The 20364-nt window shown below is 43.4% G+C and overlaps 1 protein-coding gene across 6 annotated transcripts in view; it reads left to right on the forward strand.

The window, feature by feature from the left end:
* Positions 1 to 9163: 9163 nt before the first annotated feature.
* The window catches only part of Tfap2b (transcription factor AP-2 beta), a 29866-nt gene continuing 18665 nt past the window's right edge, over positions 9164 to 20364 (forward strand). For 2 of the 6 annotated variants that reach the window (XR_010054581.1, XM_008766927.4), the window contains exons 1-4: positions 9170 to 9565; positions 12620 to 12646; positions 14035 to 14493; positions 19180 to 19240. Coding sequence is in view for 5 of the 6 variants with exons in the window: in XM_008766927.4 (XP_008765149.1) it covers positions 9485 to 9565; positions 12620 to 12646; positions 14035 to 14493; positions 19180 to 19240 (628 nt within the window). In the remaining variant the exon portion in view is untranslated. Of the gene's footprint in view, positions 9566 to 9589; positions 10835 to 12619; positions 12647 to 14034; positions 14494 to 19179; positions 19241 to 20364 lie in introns of those variants that run through there. The other 4 variants (NM_001413770.1, NM_001106896.3, XM_063266871.1 and 1 more) reach the window with 3 other exon arrangements.

Here is a 20364-nt window from a genome sequence, read left to right on the forward strand (position 1 = left end):
CAACAATATCAACCAACCAAAGAGTACACATGGAAGAACCCATGGCTACAGCCTCATATGTGTTTCTCCAGTGTAGGGGAATGCCAGGGTGTTGAGGTGGGAGTGCGCAGGGCAGGGGGTGGGAATGGGGTGGGGGTGGGAGCGTCTTCATAGAAGCAGGGGGAGGAGGAAGGGGTATGGGAGAGGGGGAAAGGGGGATAGCATTTAAAATGTAAATACATAAAATATCCAATTAAAAAAATCAGAGATCCCTCAAGAATGGCTGCATATGAAAACCTGGGAGACTCCTTATCTGTAGCCCCAGCAAATAAATGTCCCCTTTGTTTTTATTTTATAAGTTAAAAGGTACTCGGGGAAATTATATTAAGTACAAAAAAGTAATAACTATGGAGGGAAAACAATCAGAGAATTACAGAACTACAGAGCTGCTGGGAAGTTGCGATGATGTTGCCACTAATAGAAATCCGATGACACATGTGTCATATGAAAACAGGGATATACTGAGCGTGTATCATGCCAGAATCAGGTACACTTACAGATGCAGTCACGATGGAGTCTTCTATGTGTATCTCTCAATGGTTTGAATTCACTTGCAAAGCTACACTGATCTCCCAAGGTCCCACTGTGGCAAAGGACCACAGCTGAGTGTTCACTAGGCAGGCATCCTGCCCAGGGCTGCCCCCTCTCTCACTGGCAAATCCTGCATGATCTGCTTGCATCCTGTAAAACCTCAAAGCTTGCTATAACCAAGTCTGCTTTTCTCATATTTCATAGTTTCACATTATTCTTCTCACCACTCTGTTGGTCTGTTACTCTCTGATTTCTCTTCTATTATCATTAATTTTTTTCTTTTTCTCTTTTCTTCGGTCTCTCTGAGCTTCTCAAGTTTTACTTTTAGATTTATTTTCTGTATTTACATGGATAAATAAATAATGTATATTGCTTTTAACTGTGAGTTAAATTTGCCTCCTGGAAACACCTCTGCCTTGATGGTAGCCTTTGAGATTTTAAATTAAAAGATAATTGTTTCATCCAAAAATAACTTTAATATATTCTTGCAGTCCACCTCACTGTATGTTGGCCATGTAGCAGTAAGCCAAAGCAGTACCAATATTTGCCACCTCCCTTCCTATTGTATCCTGCAGCATTTAGAAGACAGCATTCATACCACCAAGTGTACATTTGGCCACTTTTCCTGTCCCTTAGCTTGGTTTCTGTGTCTTTTATAATTTGGAAGCATCATTTGGTGACAAGAAATAGCCAGATGGGACACAGTCTCCCCCAGTATTTGGAGATTTCATTGTCATCTTCATATATATATATATATATATATATATATATATACACATATATACATACATATATACATACATATATATACATATATATATATATATATATTAAGGCTTCTACTGTACTAGGCTCCATACTATCCCTCAAATGGTCCTTAATTTTAGCACATTTAGCTTATCTCTCTTCATATTCTCTTCCGCATCTCCCTTCTACCTTCCCATCCACACTTGATCCTCTCATTTTAGCTCCCCACAACCATATCTACCCATACCTATCTATTTCCTACACCCAGGGAGATCTAAGGGACTCCCCAGTTCTATGCCTAACCTCTGTGGTTCAGTGAATTGTAACTTGGTCATTATAGGCCCCACAACTAATATCCTCATAAAAGTGAATAGATACCCTATTTGTCTTTCTGAGTCCGGGTTGCCTCACTGAGAATGATCTTTCTACTTGCATATGTAATGATGTTATTTTTTTTTAACTTGAGTATTTCTTATATACATTTCGAGTGTTATTCCCCTTCCCGGTTTCCGGGCAAACATCCCCCTAATCTCTCCCCCTCCCCTTCCTTACGGGTGTTCCCCTCCCCATCCTCCCCCCATTGCCGCCCTCCCCCCAACAGTCTAGTTCACTGGGGGTTCAGTCTTAGCAGGACCCAGGGCTTCCCCTTCCACTGGTGCTCTTACTAGGATATTCATTGCTACCTATGAGGTCAGAGTCCAGGGTCAGTCCATGTATAGTCTTTAGGTAGTGGCTTAGTCCCTGGAAGCTCTGGTTGCTTGGCATTGTTGTACATATGGGGTCTCGAGCCCCTTCAAGCTCTTCCAGTTCTTTCTCTGATTCCTTCAATGATGTTATTTTTTAACAGTTGCATAGTACTCCATCATGTAAATGTACCACATCTTTTGTTCTAAGTGTATCCATTCTTCTTTTGGGGACATTAAGGGGTTTGTCCCAATTTCTGCCTATTATTGTGAGTAGAGAATCAATGAACATGGTTGAATACGTGTCTCTGTGCTAGGATTAGGCATCTTTTGAGAATATCTAAGAGTGGTAGAGCTGGATCTTGATATAGGTTGATTACTGTCTTCCTGAGATTGTAATTCTCAATTGTCACAGTGATTTCCACAGTAGCAATACCAGTTTGTTGTCCCACCAACAATAAATGAGTTACTCCACCTCTTAGCCACCACAAGCTGTCCCTTGTTTAATTGACCTTGAGACCGGATCTTTAAAACTCCTCCTCCATGCCAGAGTCTCAAAAACCTGAGATTTTTACCACCATAGGCCTAAAAAGAAACACTTACATTTATAATTGTTTTATTGATCTATTGATTTATTTGAAGCTTTTCTAAGTGTTGTTTATAAAACACCCATGAAAGTCTGTTTTCTAAGGAAGAAGCTTGGAAACTCCCCAATAAATCTTCATCTTACAGACAAGAAAATTGATACCCAGGAAGCCCAAAGGACTTCCCCCAAGGGGACACAGCTTATAACCAAGAAAGAAGCCAAAAGGAAGAAAAGAAAAGAAAGAAAAAGAAAAGAAAGTTTTTCTGATCACCCCATTTAAGACTGGGTGTCCCAAAGTCTCTTACTCTCTGCACAGTGGCCAGTTCTGGGTCTCTGTGTTTGTCCCTATCTACACCAGGAGGAAGCTTCTTTGATGGTGGCTGAGCAAGATGTTGATTCATGGATATAGCATAACGCTGTTAGGAGACATTTTATAGCTACATTCCTTTAGCAAAACATTCATAGTATTTAGCCTTCTCCTAGGTCCGTGGCCTATCCAGGTTAAGACGCTTGATCTGCAGAGCAGTGTCAAGCACTGATTTGACTCATGAGATGTCTTTATCAAACCCCTCCCGTTGGGGTTCAGGGAACTATGTAGAAGATGAAGCAGAAGGATTGAAAGGCCCAGAAAGGTGTAAGGCACCAAGGAAAATGTGTCTTTCAGACAAAACAGGACTGATACCATCTAAACCCACAAAGACTGGGGCACTTGCATAGGGGCCTGGACCAATCCAAGACAGCTGGGATCCCAGTGCTGAGATGAGAGGTGAATACAAGCCCCAAACCCTTACTGAGAACCTGTCTCCAATTGACAACTCCAAAGAAAAAGTTAGTTTTCTCCAATGTCATCTCAACGAGTATACAACCCCAGCAGTAGGTGAGCAAGACAAAATAAATTCAAAGATATTGTTGAAAGTTTTTTTTCTCATATTCATTTGTCTGGGATGTCTTTTAATCCTTAGTAGTCCTTTTCATCTATGTCAAGGTTGTGTTTTTATAGGTTTTGTTTGTGTGTCTCTTTCTCCGTGTATTTGATTGTTTGTTTGTTTACTTGCCTGTTTTCTAAAAAAGAGAGAAAGAAGGTGTAGCATTGAAAGGGTGTGAAGGTGGGCAGAGGTAGGAAGGGAATACCTTGATCAGAATATGTTGCATAAAACTATTTTCAATTACAAAATAAAAGTCACAAACTAACCACCCTTCTCTGTTTTTCTTTTTTATCAAAATCCACAAATGTGAGTTTTAAAAATGCTTCCCATGTGACATTAATTTCTCCGAAATGTCTCTAGCACTTATGGGCTACTTCAGCCTTGATGTTATTCATCGTGTGTGTTTATTCATGCTTTAAAGGTTATATGCTGCTCTGCGTCTCTCCCAGTCCGTATTTGCAAATGCCTTCCCCTCATGGATATGCGTTGGTCTATTGGTTGCATTTTGAAACAAAATTGTTTGGTGTCCTTACCCTTCAAGACCTTTCCTTTTTAAAGCAATAGTTTGGAAAAAATATCTGTGATGGGAGAAGTGCCTGTCCCTCTGTATCAGTAATAGCAGAGGGACTCCAGCTCACATTTTACATGAAATGGCACAGGCACCGTGCACGTCAGCTCGACGCCTGCTTGCACCACTTCTTCCAACCTCCCATTTATATTCCTCTGTACCTCTAGAGGCAGATACTTGAAAACTATCCCATTGACTAGTTTGCAGCCCCCCCACAGTAAGCCAGAAAATTCAAAGGATTTCCAAACATCTAAAAGGTTTAACGAAGTTGCCATTGTTCCTGGAAGGTCCAAAGAAAGTCAGTTACACTTATTTTTAAACTTAGCCAATGTTTATTTAAAATTTTACAAGTTTGCTAGACCTGCTGGATCTCAGAAGGCGGAGGTAGGATCTCAACTTCTCAGCAAGCATGGACTATAGAACTAGAACATTTCTTTTTTTAAAAGAGTTCACAGAGGAAGTATCGACAAAGCATTATGGGTCAAGTAAGAAATACTTTCTTTACAAGGTTTGTCTCTATCTGTATAATACCAATCTAGAAATAACTCCACCAGATTTTCATTTTATATTTTGTTCTATTGAGAAAGGGTCTCATCATGTAACTCTGGTTGGCCTAGATCTCATTTTGAACAAAATGTAATATTTAGAAACAATCTCAGACATACACCTTCCTCCCATTTTGCTTCCTCACACCCAAATCACAGAAAGCACATGTGATCTGCTCTCTGTGAAATCACAGTGATGTAGATCTGAGAAGCAAGGGCTTGGGTGGATTTTCTCTCACTCGGAAGTAATTGTTCAAAATCATTTTTTAAAAATATGTGATAAAGACCATCCAAAAGATATGATCATTAAAGATTTCGTGACGTAATTATGGTAGAGTAGTAAGGAGTCATGCTATCATAGTAACACAAGGTGTCATCCTGTCTTATTTAAGGTTCCTTGTGATGAGTAAATGGTCCATTGGATTGGGTAATGCTGACCCATGCAAAGGTTTCTCTCTGTCCTCCAGATATGGTCTCTCTTTCTCCATCACACCGAGAGAGAGTTTTTCTTTCTCTCTCACCCCAACTTTCTTTCTCACCCCAATTGTCCTTTAACTCACATATAGACCAGACTGTACTCAAACTTCTAAAGTCTGCTGCCTCTGTCAGTGCTGGAATTAAAGGTGTCTGCCACCACACCTGGTCTCTCTCTCTCTCTCTCTCTCTCTCTCTCTCTCTCTCTCTCTCTCTCTCTCTTTCTCTCTTTCTTTCTCCCTCCCTCTCTCTCACTTGTTTGCTCTCTTCCTGTCTGTTTTCTTCCTTGTTTCTTCTCTTATTTTTTTATTTTTTATTTTTCTCCTTTGTCTATTTGTAAATCCTGGATAAAAATAATCCTGGAAAAGATAAATAATTCACAATTGTTCCTTTTCTGATTCCCAAAGGAATTAAGCACCACCAGACTGTGGCAAGTGTGTAAAGTACATGATGGGAAAGCCAAAGTTAAAAACACCCATGTCCACAGCACCAAGCTGGTGGGAACCAGTGCTGTCCTGAGACCCAAATTTAAAGACACCCATGTCCACTTCACTGAGCTAGCAGGAACCAGTTCTTTCCTGAGACTCAGATAAGTATGTTGAGACTTCGACAAAAATTTTAAATCATGTGCAAAGTTATTTACAGGTAAGTTGTTCATCAATAAGCATTAAGTAAACTGCAACAATTCCCAAGTTGTAACTTAATACATGGGACTTAGGGAGGTTAAATATTTTTCATTCTAAAATGAGAGATGTGAGGGATTAATCTAAGCATAATTATACTAGTTTTAAAGTGTTATATTTTCTTTTATTGTTTTTGTATTTAGAGAAGATTAAAAAAAAGAGAGACCCAAGGATAAGATAATGTAATGGGTGTGGGATTAAAGGGTCCAGGAGACATCCTACAAGAAAGCCAATGTGAGAAATGGCTGTAGTGAAAGAGATTACATAAGTAGTAATTAGATTTTTAGAAGGAAGAAAGGAACAAGCAGACTAAAAGTTGATGGAGATTTAACAGGCATTTTTTAAAGTCACAAACCTATTCCAAAAACTGCCAGCAGAGGTCTCCATGCTAGGTGAGTTTCCTTTGCAGCCCTGGTTCTTGACGTTTATGGGACATCACCTTTATGAGTGGCTGAAAAGGGGTGGGGTTAATAACTCGCCTCTTTGCAGTAATAAACTGCTGTAAATACGCGAAAGGGGAAACGTGTGCGCCTACCGATTCAGGTTATCTCCAGAGCGCTCCTACCCAAATGAGCGTGTGTGCCCAGAAAAATATATTGATGAGAACGCCCGTTTTACAGTTTCCCTTAGAAATTCAAAGCCATGCCTCACCTTCGTATCTGTGTTTGCCTGAATTTATGAGAGAATCTGTTTTTTTTTTTTTTGAGAGAGAGAGAGAGAGAGATTTGAATAGGAAATAACGCGAAATTAAATAGAATGTGGGCAAGAGAAAGTTCTGCATTTAGGAATCTTAGAGTTCATTTGTACATTTTTGAAGTACTAAGACTTTTTAGAGTATTTCTAAAGTTAATAGGTGTGGTCAGAGTTAAATGGTCAAAATGCTCTAAGTCGTAACATGTTTTCAAGAACCACGGAAGGAGAGGGATGCCAAAAAAAAAAAAAAAAAAAAAAAGCGGCTCGTCTTCGTTTGAGTCTTCAAAATTCCTACAGAGGGCGCTGTTGCCCGTTCAATGAAGGAGTGAAAGGTCCCTCGGAAAGATTTGTGGAGAAATAGCTGGAATTTTTCGCAAAATGCCACATCACAGAATTAACAAGAATTTCTATTATCGTTATGCATTTCTTCGGATAATTATTCATGCATATATGTACGTGTGTACATATTTTAGATTTGTTTTGTTCTTAATAAAACCGGACTTATTTTTAATGTTTTGTAAAGTACTTAGATATTTTTAACAAATACCAAGTACGTTCCTACTTTTAAATACATATAATATTAAGATTTTTAAAAAACACAAGTGAAAATTTGAAATTCTGCATAAATGAGGCTTCAAAACAGTCACACTAGCACTCTATATTACCTATTTAAATAGTTTTATATGTAAAATTATACTTTCAGTTCGATTGGTTTTATTAAATGTTAGAGTTTATCTCAGATTAATCAGTGTTAGGTCCAAAAGTGATTTAAAACATAAGTAAACGCATTTAGAGAAAAAAGGAAGTTTTTTTCCAAATGCATTTTGGCTTGGGTTAAGGTTATCTTTAGAAAATTAAAACCTAGCAGTTAAAGTTTAAAAAGAGGGATGAGAACTATCTTACTAGTAAGTTTGTGTCTGGAGAATTTTAATTTCCAAATTTATAACACCTATCTTTCAAATCATAAAGCAGAGGCTGATTCAGTGAAAGGGTGTGGAATCCACCTTAAGTCCTTCTACACAACGACATTAAAAAGAACGATTTCCTGTCTCCCAACCAACTCTGGTGGTGAAAGGGAAACACATCTGCTGACATTGGAAGATCAGCCTGGTTCTGTGTGGTTTAAGTTTTTATTTTTTTTAATAGAGGGAAGGGAGGAGGAAGGGAAGGATAGAATGGGGGGAGAAAGAAGGAAAGAAGAGAGAGTGAGGGGGAAGGGCTGGAAGAAGGAGGAATGGAAAAGGGTGAAAAGAATTCAACAGGGAATAGAGAAAAAGATGTGTTTCTCACGTTCTGCCTGAAGTACCCTGCATCCTTCCTTTGACTTTCGGTAAATTAATAATGATGATAACAACAACAAAAATAGAGCTACGGGATTGTTCGTTGTTGCGGTAGGACTCCTCAGCTTGGCTCTTAGGAAGTGCTGCCTTTCTAGTCTTTCTGGAGTCTTCCCCTGCCCGCGGAGCCTCCGTCGCTGCCGGAGCTCTAGAGTGCACAGGAGTCCTGGGTTTAAAGACAATCGCCCTTTACAGATTCACCCTCATCAGGTTTAATAACTTCCACCCCAAATTACCCCAACCCTCCTCATTCCCTCCTGTCATTTATTTTCTGCCCCAGGGGCCAAGATCTTCTTCAGTGCCTTCCTACTGGCTCCAGGGAACCTTCGGAAACCAGAAAGAGGGTGGGAAGATGGGGAGGAGAGGAAGCTAGTGAATATAGAATTCCTCGTGAAATAAATAAAAAGAAGTCCTGTGTCTTATAGGGTGTCCATTTGAGGATAGATTAACGGTTAACTTTGTACTTGTTGTTATTTATGCTTTCAAAAATATTTTTTAAAAAACCTAAACTATAAAAATCACATATTCAAAAGAAAATCTATCGCAAAGCAAAATGGCCCAACAATATTTACTCTTGCAATCCTAAAACATTTCCCACTGTCTCCTTAAACAGTATAAAGCTTAAACCTTCCCAAAGATTTGGGTGTCCATGTCTCAAATCTACCAGATTAAAATCACAAATTACAGACAACAAACCCAAATATGAAATATCCTATAACCCTGTTAAAGGTCTCAAAATTAACATTGTGTGCTTTGTTGTTTCCAACATGTGAAGGAAAAAAAAACTTAATAAAATGGAGACTCTAGGCAAACAGAAAGACACCAAGGAGCCACTAAAAATACATAATCAACCCTAAAGCAACAAGCAGTATAGATTGCAGGGTCCACAAGATATTCAAGTTTCAAATGTGTTAGTTGAAATGAGCAAAATATCAGACATCAATGTGGCAAATTTGTTTGCTGTTGCTCCACAATGATACTTTTTTAAAGTTGCATCAATAGGGATACATAACTCATAAAGTCAAAAAATCTAATGGTGTGGGGTTTTTTTTTTAATGCTCTCCTAGACATACAATAGGAAAACTCTTTTAAAATCTCAGTAATGGTTCCCCTTTAAAAAAAAAACTATGAAGAAAATTTGGGGGCTGATGTCCCTAGTTTTTCATTGTCAATTGTTAAAACACTTTAGTTAGTGGCTGGAATGATTCGCCATTTTCAAAAGAGATTTTTTTTTAACGTATCTATTTGTGTTACTGGTTCTGAACAACTATATTCCCTTTAAATGCACAGTTAGTCTGTGGATTCTGTGACCCAGAGGTGTTTATGTAACTAGTGTGGGGATCTGAGCATAAATTCGTGTTTATGATTTTTTATAATATATCTGTGTGCATGTGTGTGTGTGCGCGCGCGCGCGTGTGTGTCTCGTGTGTGTGTGTGTGTGTGTGTGTGTGTGTGTGTGTGTGTGTGTGTGCGCGTTGTATCTAAGTCCTGTGTGCAATAATGTTTTTCTGTCTGCTGAGGCTTACTTCTCCAGCCTATTGTTTGAGACAACAGATATAAGTTGCGATGGGAGAGGAGCGTCGGATTTGGTGTGTATCCCCCATTTCCAATTATAGATGGATCATTACAGACAGCGGAGTCCTGAGAAACCAGACATCTGCTGCTCACATGAATGCACTCACCTCCTAGAGACCAGGCTGCCATCATGCTCTGGAAACTCGTGGAGAATGTCAAGTACGAAGACATCTATGAGGTGAGCATTTTAGAGCTTTGTAGATAGAAAACTGGAGCTTCTTTGACACCCCAACTGATATATTTTAAGCTATTTACTCGTGGATTTCCGGTCGGGTTTCTGAGGTTTCTTTAAGTTTTCTAAGACTAGCTCTAGGAGACTTCGCTCTCCAGAAAGGGAACTTTTAAGATTAGAATGTGACAAGTTTAATTTAGGAGCTATTTTTCTTTTTCTTTTTCTTTTTCTCTTCCTTTCTTTCTCTCCGGCTCTCTCCTCCCCCTTGTAGGCTCTGGTGGATAGCACGGAGCCACAGAATTTAAGCAGACAGTCAGGGGAAAACAATCTCCCCTCACTTTGAGTACGGGAGAGAATCGGGTTTTTAAGCCTCACGCCGACTTGGACTTTAGCCTTTGCTTTTTTTTTTTTTTTTTAACTTTTAATACATTTTCTGAAATCGGTAACCAACGTGGGCAGGTAGAGGGTAGATATCTAGGGAGAAACGAGGGGAAAAGACTGATGTATGAACAAATACAGTACAGTATGGAGAGAGAGCGTGGGTTGTTATTTTTGTTTTCTTGTGTTTTGTTTCTTTGCGGGTCAGTGGTCCCAAGCCGAGACGGCAGCTGCCAGCGTGTGGGCATTTTTAACGAAGTCTGCCCGCACGTCGTGCTCCCGGCTACGGGTCCCCAGGCAAGCTCATCCCTCCCGTGCTTAGCCCTCCGCCTTCTCGGACTCCACGGGTCGCTTCCGGAGTCCGCGTCGAACGAGGGTGTCCCGCTGCCCTTGCAGCTCGCGGGCGAGGCGAAGCGGCCCGGCTGGGGATAGACAGATGCGCGATCCCGCGCCATAGCTCGGGAGCTGGGGAGCTGAGCTCAAGAGGAAAGGAAAGTAAGTCTCAAGGGGACGTCGAGAGAGGGAAGAAAGACTCCGAAGCTTCGAGAAATCAGAGGATCAGAAAAAAAGAAAGCGAAAGGGAGTTAGCGAAGAGGCAGGCAGAGGCGAGAGGCGACCGGGAAAAGTTAGAAGGCGGAAGGCAGAGATGAGACCCGGACTTCCCGCACCAGCAGCACCAGGCTGGGCCACCCGGCAGAGGTGGAGAGCCCAGATTCCGTAACGGGTCCGGAAAGAAATCTGAACCCTGAGCCTTGTTGGTGTTGGGACCACTAGCGACAGTTCCGCAGGGGTTTCGCCTTGCTCAGCTAAGGGGAGTCCGGAGGTTTCCTGGATAGAGCTGCTAGTGCCAGTGCCCAGTGTCCCGCAGTTCTGCCATTCCTACGACCTCATCTAGAGGTAAATGGGTGAGAAAGTGGGTGGGAAGAGGTAGAAGAGAGGGAAGTCAAGGACGAGAGAGAGAGAGAGAGAGAGAGAGAGAGAGAGAGAGAGAGAGATTTTTCTTCTTTCCCGGGGTGACACAGGGTTCCGCCTTCCTCTTTGTGGTAGTGTACTGAGGAACCGCACTTCCCCGCCTGGTGGGGTTCATTTTAGTTCGGTGTCCTTTTATTCCTAACAGGCGGGATTCTGTTCAAGTACAGGGCGTTAAACTATCCTAAAGATTACGTTGCCCAGGGTAAACGTAGCACCGGCGGAGCTGGGGGCCCGCGGTGAAAATAGCTCTGGGTATACATAGAGGGATTATACTAGTCAGGGTGATGCAGTTCTTTGCTTATGAAAAAATAACCGGATAAATGGGAAATGAGGAAGGGCGAGGGGGGGAGGGAGTGGGGAAGAGTGAAAGTGGGAAGGAAGGAGAGAAGAAAGGAGAGGGGAGAGGGAAAGAAAAGGAGGGAGGGTGTGAGAGAAGGGCCAGAAGCGGGGGTAGGAGAGGGAGGAGAGGAGAGCAGGCTTCGGGGAGGGAGGAGAGAGAGAGTGGCTTGCTCCTGGCTGCCGAAATTTTCAGCTGGAAAGCCCGGAGAACCCGCACAGAGCGTGGTGGAAGGAGCCTATTTCAGTCTGGAGTACGGTTGAAGTTTAACAGAAACGGCGGTCAGGCCAGTTGAACGGGTTCCTGATACATCCCAAAAGATTTTCTGTTGCCCCTGGCTTTGCCTGGAAAGGAATCGGTTAGTGTGCTTGAAGACCGATCGCATATATTTTTAAATCTAGGTTTTAAGAACTGCAGGCTGTAAGCACTAAAGAGGAAAAAGGCTGCACCGTGTTCAAAAAGTCCCCATCTCTCCTACGTCCTTCGAAAACAAAAAACAAAAACAGAAAACAAAAAACAACTTGATTCTTCTGCATTCAGGGGGAAAAGTAGGTGTAGCTCGCAGTAAACACACGTAAACAAACAGGCCCACCCATTTCACTTTCCTCTCCCCCTCCAGATGACCAGGCAGTGCCTTTCTAGTTTGCTTTTCACAATCTTCACACAAGCACCCAGGGCAACCACCTCCTTCCTGTTGGGAAAGTCTTCCTCTAGATACGAGAACACCTACATTCTCTGGGAGCCCCCAGCACTTGCTCCTCCACACTGGCGAATCCAAAGAGCGAGAGGCTGCCTTACAAGAGCAAGAGAGAGAGTCCCCGCTCAGTTAATTGAAGCTCTGCCTCTCTCCTGCTCAACTTTTCCCCCAGTCTGCCTCCGCCAGCCCCCTCGTCTGATTACATCTAGTAATTCTCCACTGAATGAACGTCATTTACAATAGTGGAGGAGCTCTGAGCTCTGCTGCTGCTTCACGCTCCATTTGTCCTCCATTCTCCCTTTAAAGTACTCGTGTAATATTAATAGTCATGAATATCAATTATTATGAGGCGGTGTAGGCAAGCGGAGGGAGGAAGGGGCGCCTGAGCAGTCTGAGCCCAGCTTCGGGTGGAAGAGGACTGTTTCTGGAGCCCCAAAGAACCCGCAGAAGAAAAAGTGGCCAAAAAGACAGTGAGAAACGGATGAGCAGGTCTGCCTGTTTGTGACAGGCACCTCCAATCTTCTTGGAGGGGGGATTTTTTTTTTTTTTTGATGGCTTGTCCTGAAAACACCTCAAGCTCAGCTCCTGTGTCCAGCTTGCTTCTCAGCTGGACTCCTTGATTTTTTTTTTGAATATTCATTGTTATTTTGAGCAGTAACCAGGCTTTTTTTTCCAGATGTTAGTCCACACCTATTCATCCATGGTGAGTTCGGATTCCCGTTGTACCAGAAGTGCATGCCTCCTCCTCCTCCTCTCACCGTCTCTGTGTCTGCATCTCTCTCTCTCTCTCTCTCTCTCTCTCTCTCTCTCTCTCTCTCTCTCTGTGTGTGTGTGTGTGTGTGTGTGTGTGTGTGTGTGTGTGTCCCTCCATCTCCTTGTCTTCCTTTGAGTGCCTTTGGCTTGGTAATTTAGCACCATAATTGGTCCAGGCTGCAGCTGCCTCTCTCTCTGCTTTGTGCGTTCCCTGTCTGAGCTCCCAGGAGTCAGCTGGGAGGGGGTGAGGCTGAACCGGGAAAACTTTTTGTCAGTGAAGTTTGGAAATGTAGGTGGCTGTTTCTACAGAAAGAACCAGGGGACTTTGCTGTGTGTCATTTTCACGAAGGATGGGGGAGAGACTTAAAAGTGTCCTGCTCTTCCCCATTTCCCCTCTCCTCTCACTTGGCTTAGACCGGAGAGGGGTGAAAGTACCGTGTGGGAGTTATCGCTTCCCCTCCCAACTTCTACTCTTTATTTTTAACACCCTAAGTAGAATAGTATGAGAGAAGGAAAGCAAGCTTAGAAATAACTCCTGCAAACCACAACTCAATTTAACGTGGGCTTAGGGTGTGATTTCAGAGGAGATCCGTTTCAATCAAACACTAAGTTATTTAATTCCTCTTGGGGAGGGAGGGGTAGCTGGAAGCTCAGATCATGCAGATTCCTCCCTGCACTGGGAATCTCCTGCTTGTGCGAGCCCCGGGGCCAGCCAGCTACCTGCCAGGGATGGCAGAAGTTGGTTTTTCAACCAGCACAGCATCACAGCTATTAGCAAGTTTCATTTGGTGTACTTTGGAGCTCTAAAAGAGGTAGGGGCAAGAAACACTTAGAAAAGCAAACACTACCCTTAAGTCCTGCATTTTTAAAATTAAGGCTTTGAGCTATCTCTGTCCTAACACACTTTCTTCTCTTTTCCCTTTTGCCTGCTTTGCACTGTCAAAAGATGGCTCTAGGCTGGGTAGTGGGTGAGCTTCCTATTTCTGATGTTGTTAAGTCTACTGAAGCTTCCCGTGTGGAACTATTGACATTTTACCATGTGGCCCTGAGTCAGCTTGGGGGTCTAAGTAAGGTGTCGCTTCTTGCTGCTTCCCTTATCCCGGAAAAGTTATACAAAAACCGAACTTCTCTCCTCTCCCCTCTTCTCTTCTTCCTCTTTCTCTCTTCTTCCTCCTCCTCTTCTCTTTCTCCTCCTTCTTCCTTCTTCCTCTCTCTCCTCTCCTCTCCTCCCCTCTCCTCTCCTCTCCTCTCCTCTCCTCTCCTCTCTTCTCCTCTCCTCTCTTCTTCTCTCCTTCCTTCTCCCCTCTTCTCTTCTCTTTCGCTCCTCTCTACTCCCAGGACCGGCACGATGGCGTCCCAAGCCATAGCTCGAGACTCTCTCAGCTGGGCTCTGTGTCTCAAGGACCTTACTCGAGCGCCCCGCCGCTGTCCCACACGCCATCATCGGACTTCCAGCCACCCTACTTCCCGCCCCCCTACCAGCCGCTACCCTACCACCAAAGTCAAGACCCGTACTCCCACGTCAACGATCCCTACTCCCTGAACCCTCTGCATCAGCCCCAGCAGCACCCGTGGGGGCAACGACAACGCCAAGAAGTGGGTTCAGAAGCCGGCTCTCTCCTGCCCCAGCCCCGGGCAGCCTTGCCCCAGCTCTCCGGCCTTGACCCCAGAAGGGACTACCACTCTGTCCGCCGGCCGGACGTGCTGCTGCATTCCGCACACCACGGCCTGGACGCCGGCATGGGCGACAGCCTCTCATTGCACGGCCTTGGGCATCCCGGCATGGAAGACGTGCAGGTAATTCCAAACAAACAAAAATAAACATAACCGATAATAAAAGAAGAATGCCGGGGGCGAGGGGAGGAAAGGGGGAGGGGCGGCCTGGTCTTCTCTGGTGGGGGGAGTTGACTTCTTTAGAACCGGACCAACCGGACAGGACAAAAGTGTGTGTTTGAGTGTGTGGCTACAAGGAGGCAGTTTCTAGAGATCCGTTTGTGAATGACAGGACGGCTGGAAATTAAATCTTGAAGGAGGAAATACATTTGTGATAGTTTACAGTCACTGCCATCAAGGCTAATGTTTTCACCGTGACTCAGCTACTGGACTTGTGTGCATTCTCTGTTGCTTTGTGTAGTGAAGTTGTCTCCAGGAGTACCCCCATAGTGAACTTGTCCCGCTGGCTTTTGGTGGGCAAAGTGCTGACTGTCTGTAGACCAGAGCTCTAAGTAAGAAGACACAAGGGCCACTGAAGGCTCCAGGTGTTTTCTCTGGTGTGGAAGGCTAGGAATGATAGTGGACTGTGCAAGAGAGTATTTGTTTATGGCCCCTTTGCTCTGAATTTCCAAAAGTGGAAAAGCCCTTTTCCCAAGTAGAATTCATCTGATAAGGAGATCTTCGATCTGGAGGCGGACAGAGAAAGCTGCGATTGGGTTCTGGAGTCCATGAGGATGATAGCATTTTGGAAATTTCGTCTCTTTGAGGGCCAATTAATTGATTAGAAAGCAATGTTCCTCACATTCCCCTTCAGCCCTCTCCTCTGACAGTTTTCGCCCCTCCCCAAGGTTACCATCCCCCCTCAAGAGGCATCACGTGTTTATTTTTTAAAACAAAAGGTTCAAAACACAATCCCTACCCACCCAGTATCCCATCTGCAACCTACACAACGGAGGCTGCCTTGGATGAGAATACTTAGTTAAACTAAACAAAGAAACATCAAAGAAATGATTCCTAAACACTGTCAGGGTGATTCTGAACAGCTCTGCTTCACCCACCCTCCCAAATTTAACGAGTCTCCAGAAAAGAGAAATATTGTTGTAAAGCATTTAATTGACACTTGGATCTCATCGCCATGGTTGAGTTTGTTAGGCATTACTGTAGACTTACTTCTGAAGCAAAGGAAAATGAAATGGAAAAGAGAAGGTAGTCAAGCTCTTCCTCTTTCCTGTGTGTGTGTGTGTGTGTGTGTGTGTGTGTGTGTGTGTGTGTGTATTTTGAAGAACAGTCAAAATGTGGTGACAGTGTAAAACACCATCTCCCTGTGGCCTGTGATGTGTCATTGTTTTAGGGGAACCTTGTTATTAAAAAGGAGGAAATCATCTAATCTGTCGCTGGACTCGCCCACAGTACCAAGAGTGATGCTTTTGTTGATTTTACTGAGCTGTGTCTGTCTGGAGGTATTGTTCATTTCAGAACACCATATAGGAAAAGAAATATTGAGCTGTTTTTTAATGCGTTGAAGTAATATGCGTCTGGGGGGAAAGTTTTTAAATTAACCTTTCTGAGTATGGTTCAAAGTACTGAATAATGAAGGTATCAACAATACATCCCCATTACCCTGGGGATGCTAACATCACCCACTACTGTTACACATCCTCATCACTACTGGGGATGTTAACATCACCCACTATCTCTACCTCCACCCTGAAGGCCAAGGGACTCAGGCAATTGAACCCTGGAAAGTCTCTCAAAAATTAGGAGCAAATCTCTTTGGTTTTGAAATGTTTTCTTTAAGTCAAAACTCTAAGGGGTTTTTGAATGTTTAGCGAAATGCAAAGGAAAGGGACAAAAGAAAGTGTTGTTGGAAGAATTTAATAATGCAACTGGATGGAGTATTTAAAGAAACCTGGCATCATGTCTGAGCTGAGAGACTGTGGGGTTAGAGAGAGCTCCCTACTTCTATCTTCTTCCTCAGCTGAAAGCCTGGCTCTGTAGGGAGTCCTGTGGGACCTTCTCCAACAGCCCAAGGTGGGAGGAATACTAGGAATGCAGCCCAAGGCATCCTCAGTAGTGAAACAAGGGTGTTGTGAGGCTTGTCTCAGCGTGGTCTCTGTGATAAGACTAGGGAAAGGCCCATATGCCATAGGGAAGGAAGGAAAAGTTGAATCCCTAGAATCCAGAAGTCTAACTGCTCAACTCCCCGATAAGAGTCCACTGCCAAGTTCTGAATCTAGATGCAGTTATGAAAGCTGTCAGGTCTCTACACACCAAGCAACAAGAACCCCAAGAGTGGTGTCTGCACCCTTCTAGTCTCTAGAAGCAATAACAGATTGGGTTGGCCTGGACCTCAGAGTCACTTGCTCTATCTCAAGGGTCTGGTAATGTGCATTCAGGACACTGGAAGCCAGAGGGTGCTGCATAGGCCCTGTGGGTCCCGAATTGGGGGGAATTTCATGTGACCTAGAGGCACACTCACAAGGCCGCCGCCCTGTGACAGAAAAGGAGAAGAGCTAATTAACCAAATGCTTCTAATATTTTTTAAATGAAACTATAAAACCCTGTCAATTTCTATTTCAATTTACTCACAGGGGCTATTAAACTAGCAGATCGCTGTCTGGGTTCCGGGTATGCTACATTTCACCCATTGGGGAGGGGGGGCAGTGTTAAAAACTCAGGAGGAAATGGTTACAGAACAAGAAAATGAGGGAACACCTAGTTGTGGATTTGTTTCCTTGCCGAATTGGCCATGGTTACTCTTTACAGCTTGGCTCTCTAACCTCCCACCATCTCTACCACCCGCCACCCATGAGTATCAACATATAAAGCTATTAAGTGAACCCTACACACACACACACACACACACACACACACACACACACACACACACCACTCAAACACACCCTTGTGTCTTAAAGCAACCCCTGGTATCACTTTTAACTAAAGAAGTCTAGTAATTATGAGTCTGAGTTGTTTTTCTGCGCTTCCGCATGCAGTCCTAATTAAATCTTTACGATCCTCCCTGTGACGATTAAGCGCTGGCATGCTGCGTGAATATCCTGTACAAAAACCCAGCAGGCGGCCGTAATTAGATAGAAAATCAGACAAGAGCCTTCTCATTAACTACCACAACTACCCGACGTTGCTGATGAGGCGTGTATATTTGTGTACCAACATGGTTTTGAGGTGTGGGGGCTCATGGGTCCAGCCCTGTATGTGATGGGTTTCACACCCACAAAACAGGCAAACAGGTCTGTCCCTGGTGGACCCACAGCCCTTGCACACACACACACACACACACACACACACACACACACACACGAGTTTAGAAAGGGGTGAAGTGAGGGTAAGCATGCCTGTGAGTGGGACAGGGTCCCCTGGAAACTTAAGAACAAGTTTCCTGAAATATTTTTAAGGTACCTCCTCACTATTAAGATGCGTTATATGGCAGTCTACAGCATAGAAAACATTCCGAAGGGAGGAAACACCCCACCCTCAGCCTTCTAGGAGCAGGAGAGTGAATAGTGAGAATGAGAAGAAACATATAAGCAGAGCCTACCCCCTGATGATTAGAACATCTCATTTCTCAAGCCACAATTGCTTGTTTATGATAGTCCTCCCACCCCCCCCCCATGGACTCACACCCTGTCTAAGGAAGCATCCTGAATGGGGAGGAAGTGCTGGGGAGACACCTCCCTCTCAAAGCCCTTTTGATACCTCTTTATAGAGTGGGTGACAAATCGGTCCAAACCTAAGTTCCAAAGGATCCAGGGAAGCAGTTGTGAGATTCAAAAGGACAGCGGGTATTTCCATGGGAGTGGGGAGGGTGGAAGGGAATCTGCTTTTTTGACACCGTACAATGCATAGCTACAAGGCCTGGCTCCCATGTGTCCTGACAGCGAGGGACCAGCTCCAACAACTCTTCCCTCAGAAGTGCTGCCAGATCCGAGTTGAAACTTCCCCTCTCTGGGATGAAACTGAAGATGGATAGCCCTTGTGATTAGCAAGGTGCTGTCTGGGAGGATCCTTTGTGTGTGTGTGTGTGTGTGTGTGTGTGTGTGTGTGTGTGTGTGTTGTACCCGTATCAGTATCGGTAGTCCCTGCCTTCCTAACAGGTGTGCTCCTTGCTAGGCAGCAGCACTAGATGGCAGAGGGGTGTGTGAACACTGTCCAGGCTCCTCTCCTGCAGGGACTATCATCCTGAAGCAGGAAGCTCACAGCTCACAGGAACGTGTGTGGACTACAGTGGGTGTGAGGTCCTGGAGGCTGTTGTATCGGTGCTTGAATTCCATTCCAAATTGCTCAGGCTTTAATTAAAATCCCAGAATATAAACTATTATGTATTTGTAAAAAAAAAAAAAAAACTGCTCTGGGATTGAATGTACTGGGATAGAAGAAGGGAAAAAGAAAACCGAAATCGCTTTAACTAATATTGGTGAGAAATCCTTTGCCAACTTTTCACAATTCGTTCGGACAAATAGCATAAAAGTTTATGTGTCTGTGTAATATCTATGTTTCAGAGAATAACACAGCCAATCCTGCGCCCCAGATGTTTCTTATAGGTTCTGCTTTCTTTTCCCTCTATTTCGAGAATTTACCATTTGGGTGAATTTCATTTCTGTGTCAAGTTGGATATAATAAGGATCATAATAAAAACAGCCCTTTGTGAATTAATATAAATGGAGATAATAGAAACTCCTGCGACATGATTGATGTATGGAACTCTTTAATATCCAGTCAATTTGAATGGCGATGTTTTTATATTCACAGTCAGTTGAAGATGCCAATAACAGCGGCATGAACCTATTGGACCAGTCAGTCATTAAAAAAGGTATGGATTATCCCTTCCCAAAAGTAAGCAAAGATTTCAATGTCTTTATGATAAAGGTTCACATTGGGGAAGTCTTTATTTTATATGAGAAAAAAAAAAACCTAAAACGTTTGTTGTGATCAGTCAATGGTTTCAGATTAGGTAAAAGAGCATTGGGGGAAGGGAGCAGGGAATAGAAACCAGCAGAAGGGAAACTCAGAAACCAGAATTGAGAATCAGAGCTACACTGGCAATTTCCATTTTCCTCATAATACGCAAAGTAGCCGTTCTAAATGCATCTCACATGACCATGCTATCATGGTGTGGTGAAAACGGCCTGGAAGCACTGGCTTAAAAACTGTGCTTATTACTTTGTTCATAACCGGATTTGGCTAAGTTAAAGTTTGTGTCATGGAGAAAGCTGCCCCCTCCACCCCCCACCCCTTGTATTTTGGTTTGATTTTTTTTTTTTTTGGTGGTGGTGGTAATTGTGTTACCAGTTCTCTGTGTGTTATGAGTTGTTTCTTTTTTATTATTTTTTTTAATTGTGCCAAATGCTTTGCTAAATACGCTCATCCTGAGAGGCTGTGCATCTCAACGGACTGTGCACGCATCTAAATCTTCCTGCATATGCGCTCATGATTTACTATGACTGTGGAATCACCCCACACTGTTAAAGGGCATGTGATATTAACAAATGTTTGCAGTCTCTTGTACAGCTGTAAGCAAAATAATTAACTAATTAAACTAATTAAATGTAATTACAATAACTCATTTCGGGCGTATTGCAGCTGCTTAATTTTTTTTCTCCTCTTCTCTGACAGTCACTAAGAGAATGTCTGGCGATTAGAGTAGCTGCTTCAAGGCCTGAATGTCAGTCACATGGCACAGATTTAAGAGATCGAATGTATACACATTCGCGATCTTTAATTATCCTATGGACTGGTACTGGGAGACACAGCTTTACTGACTACGGCCCTTTCTTATTGAAGCTTGAGGAAAAGAGTCCTTAGGCTGGGAGCCAACAATCCCCAGCCTCAGCCATTCGTGATTCACTCAAGCCACTTACCAGTCACAAAACCAATAATAATAACTAAGGAAAAGAATATTTTAGAAAGTAATCCATCCAGACTCGATTTGGGGTA

Source organism: Rattus norvegicus, chromosome 9 (genome assembly GCF_036323735.1).
Source record: "Rattus norvegicus strain BN/NHsdMcwi chromosome 9, GRCr8, whole genome shotgun sequence".
Taxonomy (NCBI): domain Eukaryota; kingdom Metazoa; phylum Chordata; class Mammalia; order Rodentia; family Muridae; genus Rattus; species Rattus norvegicus.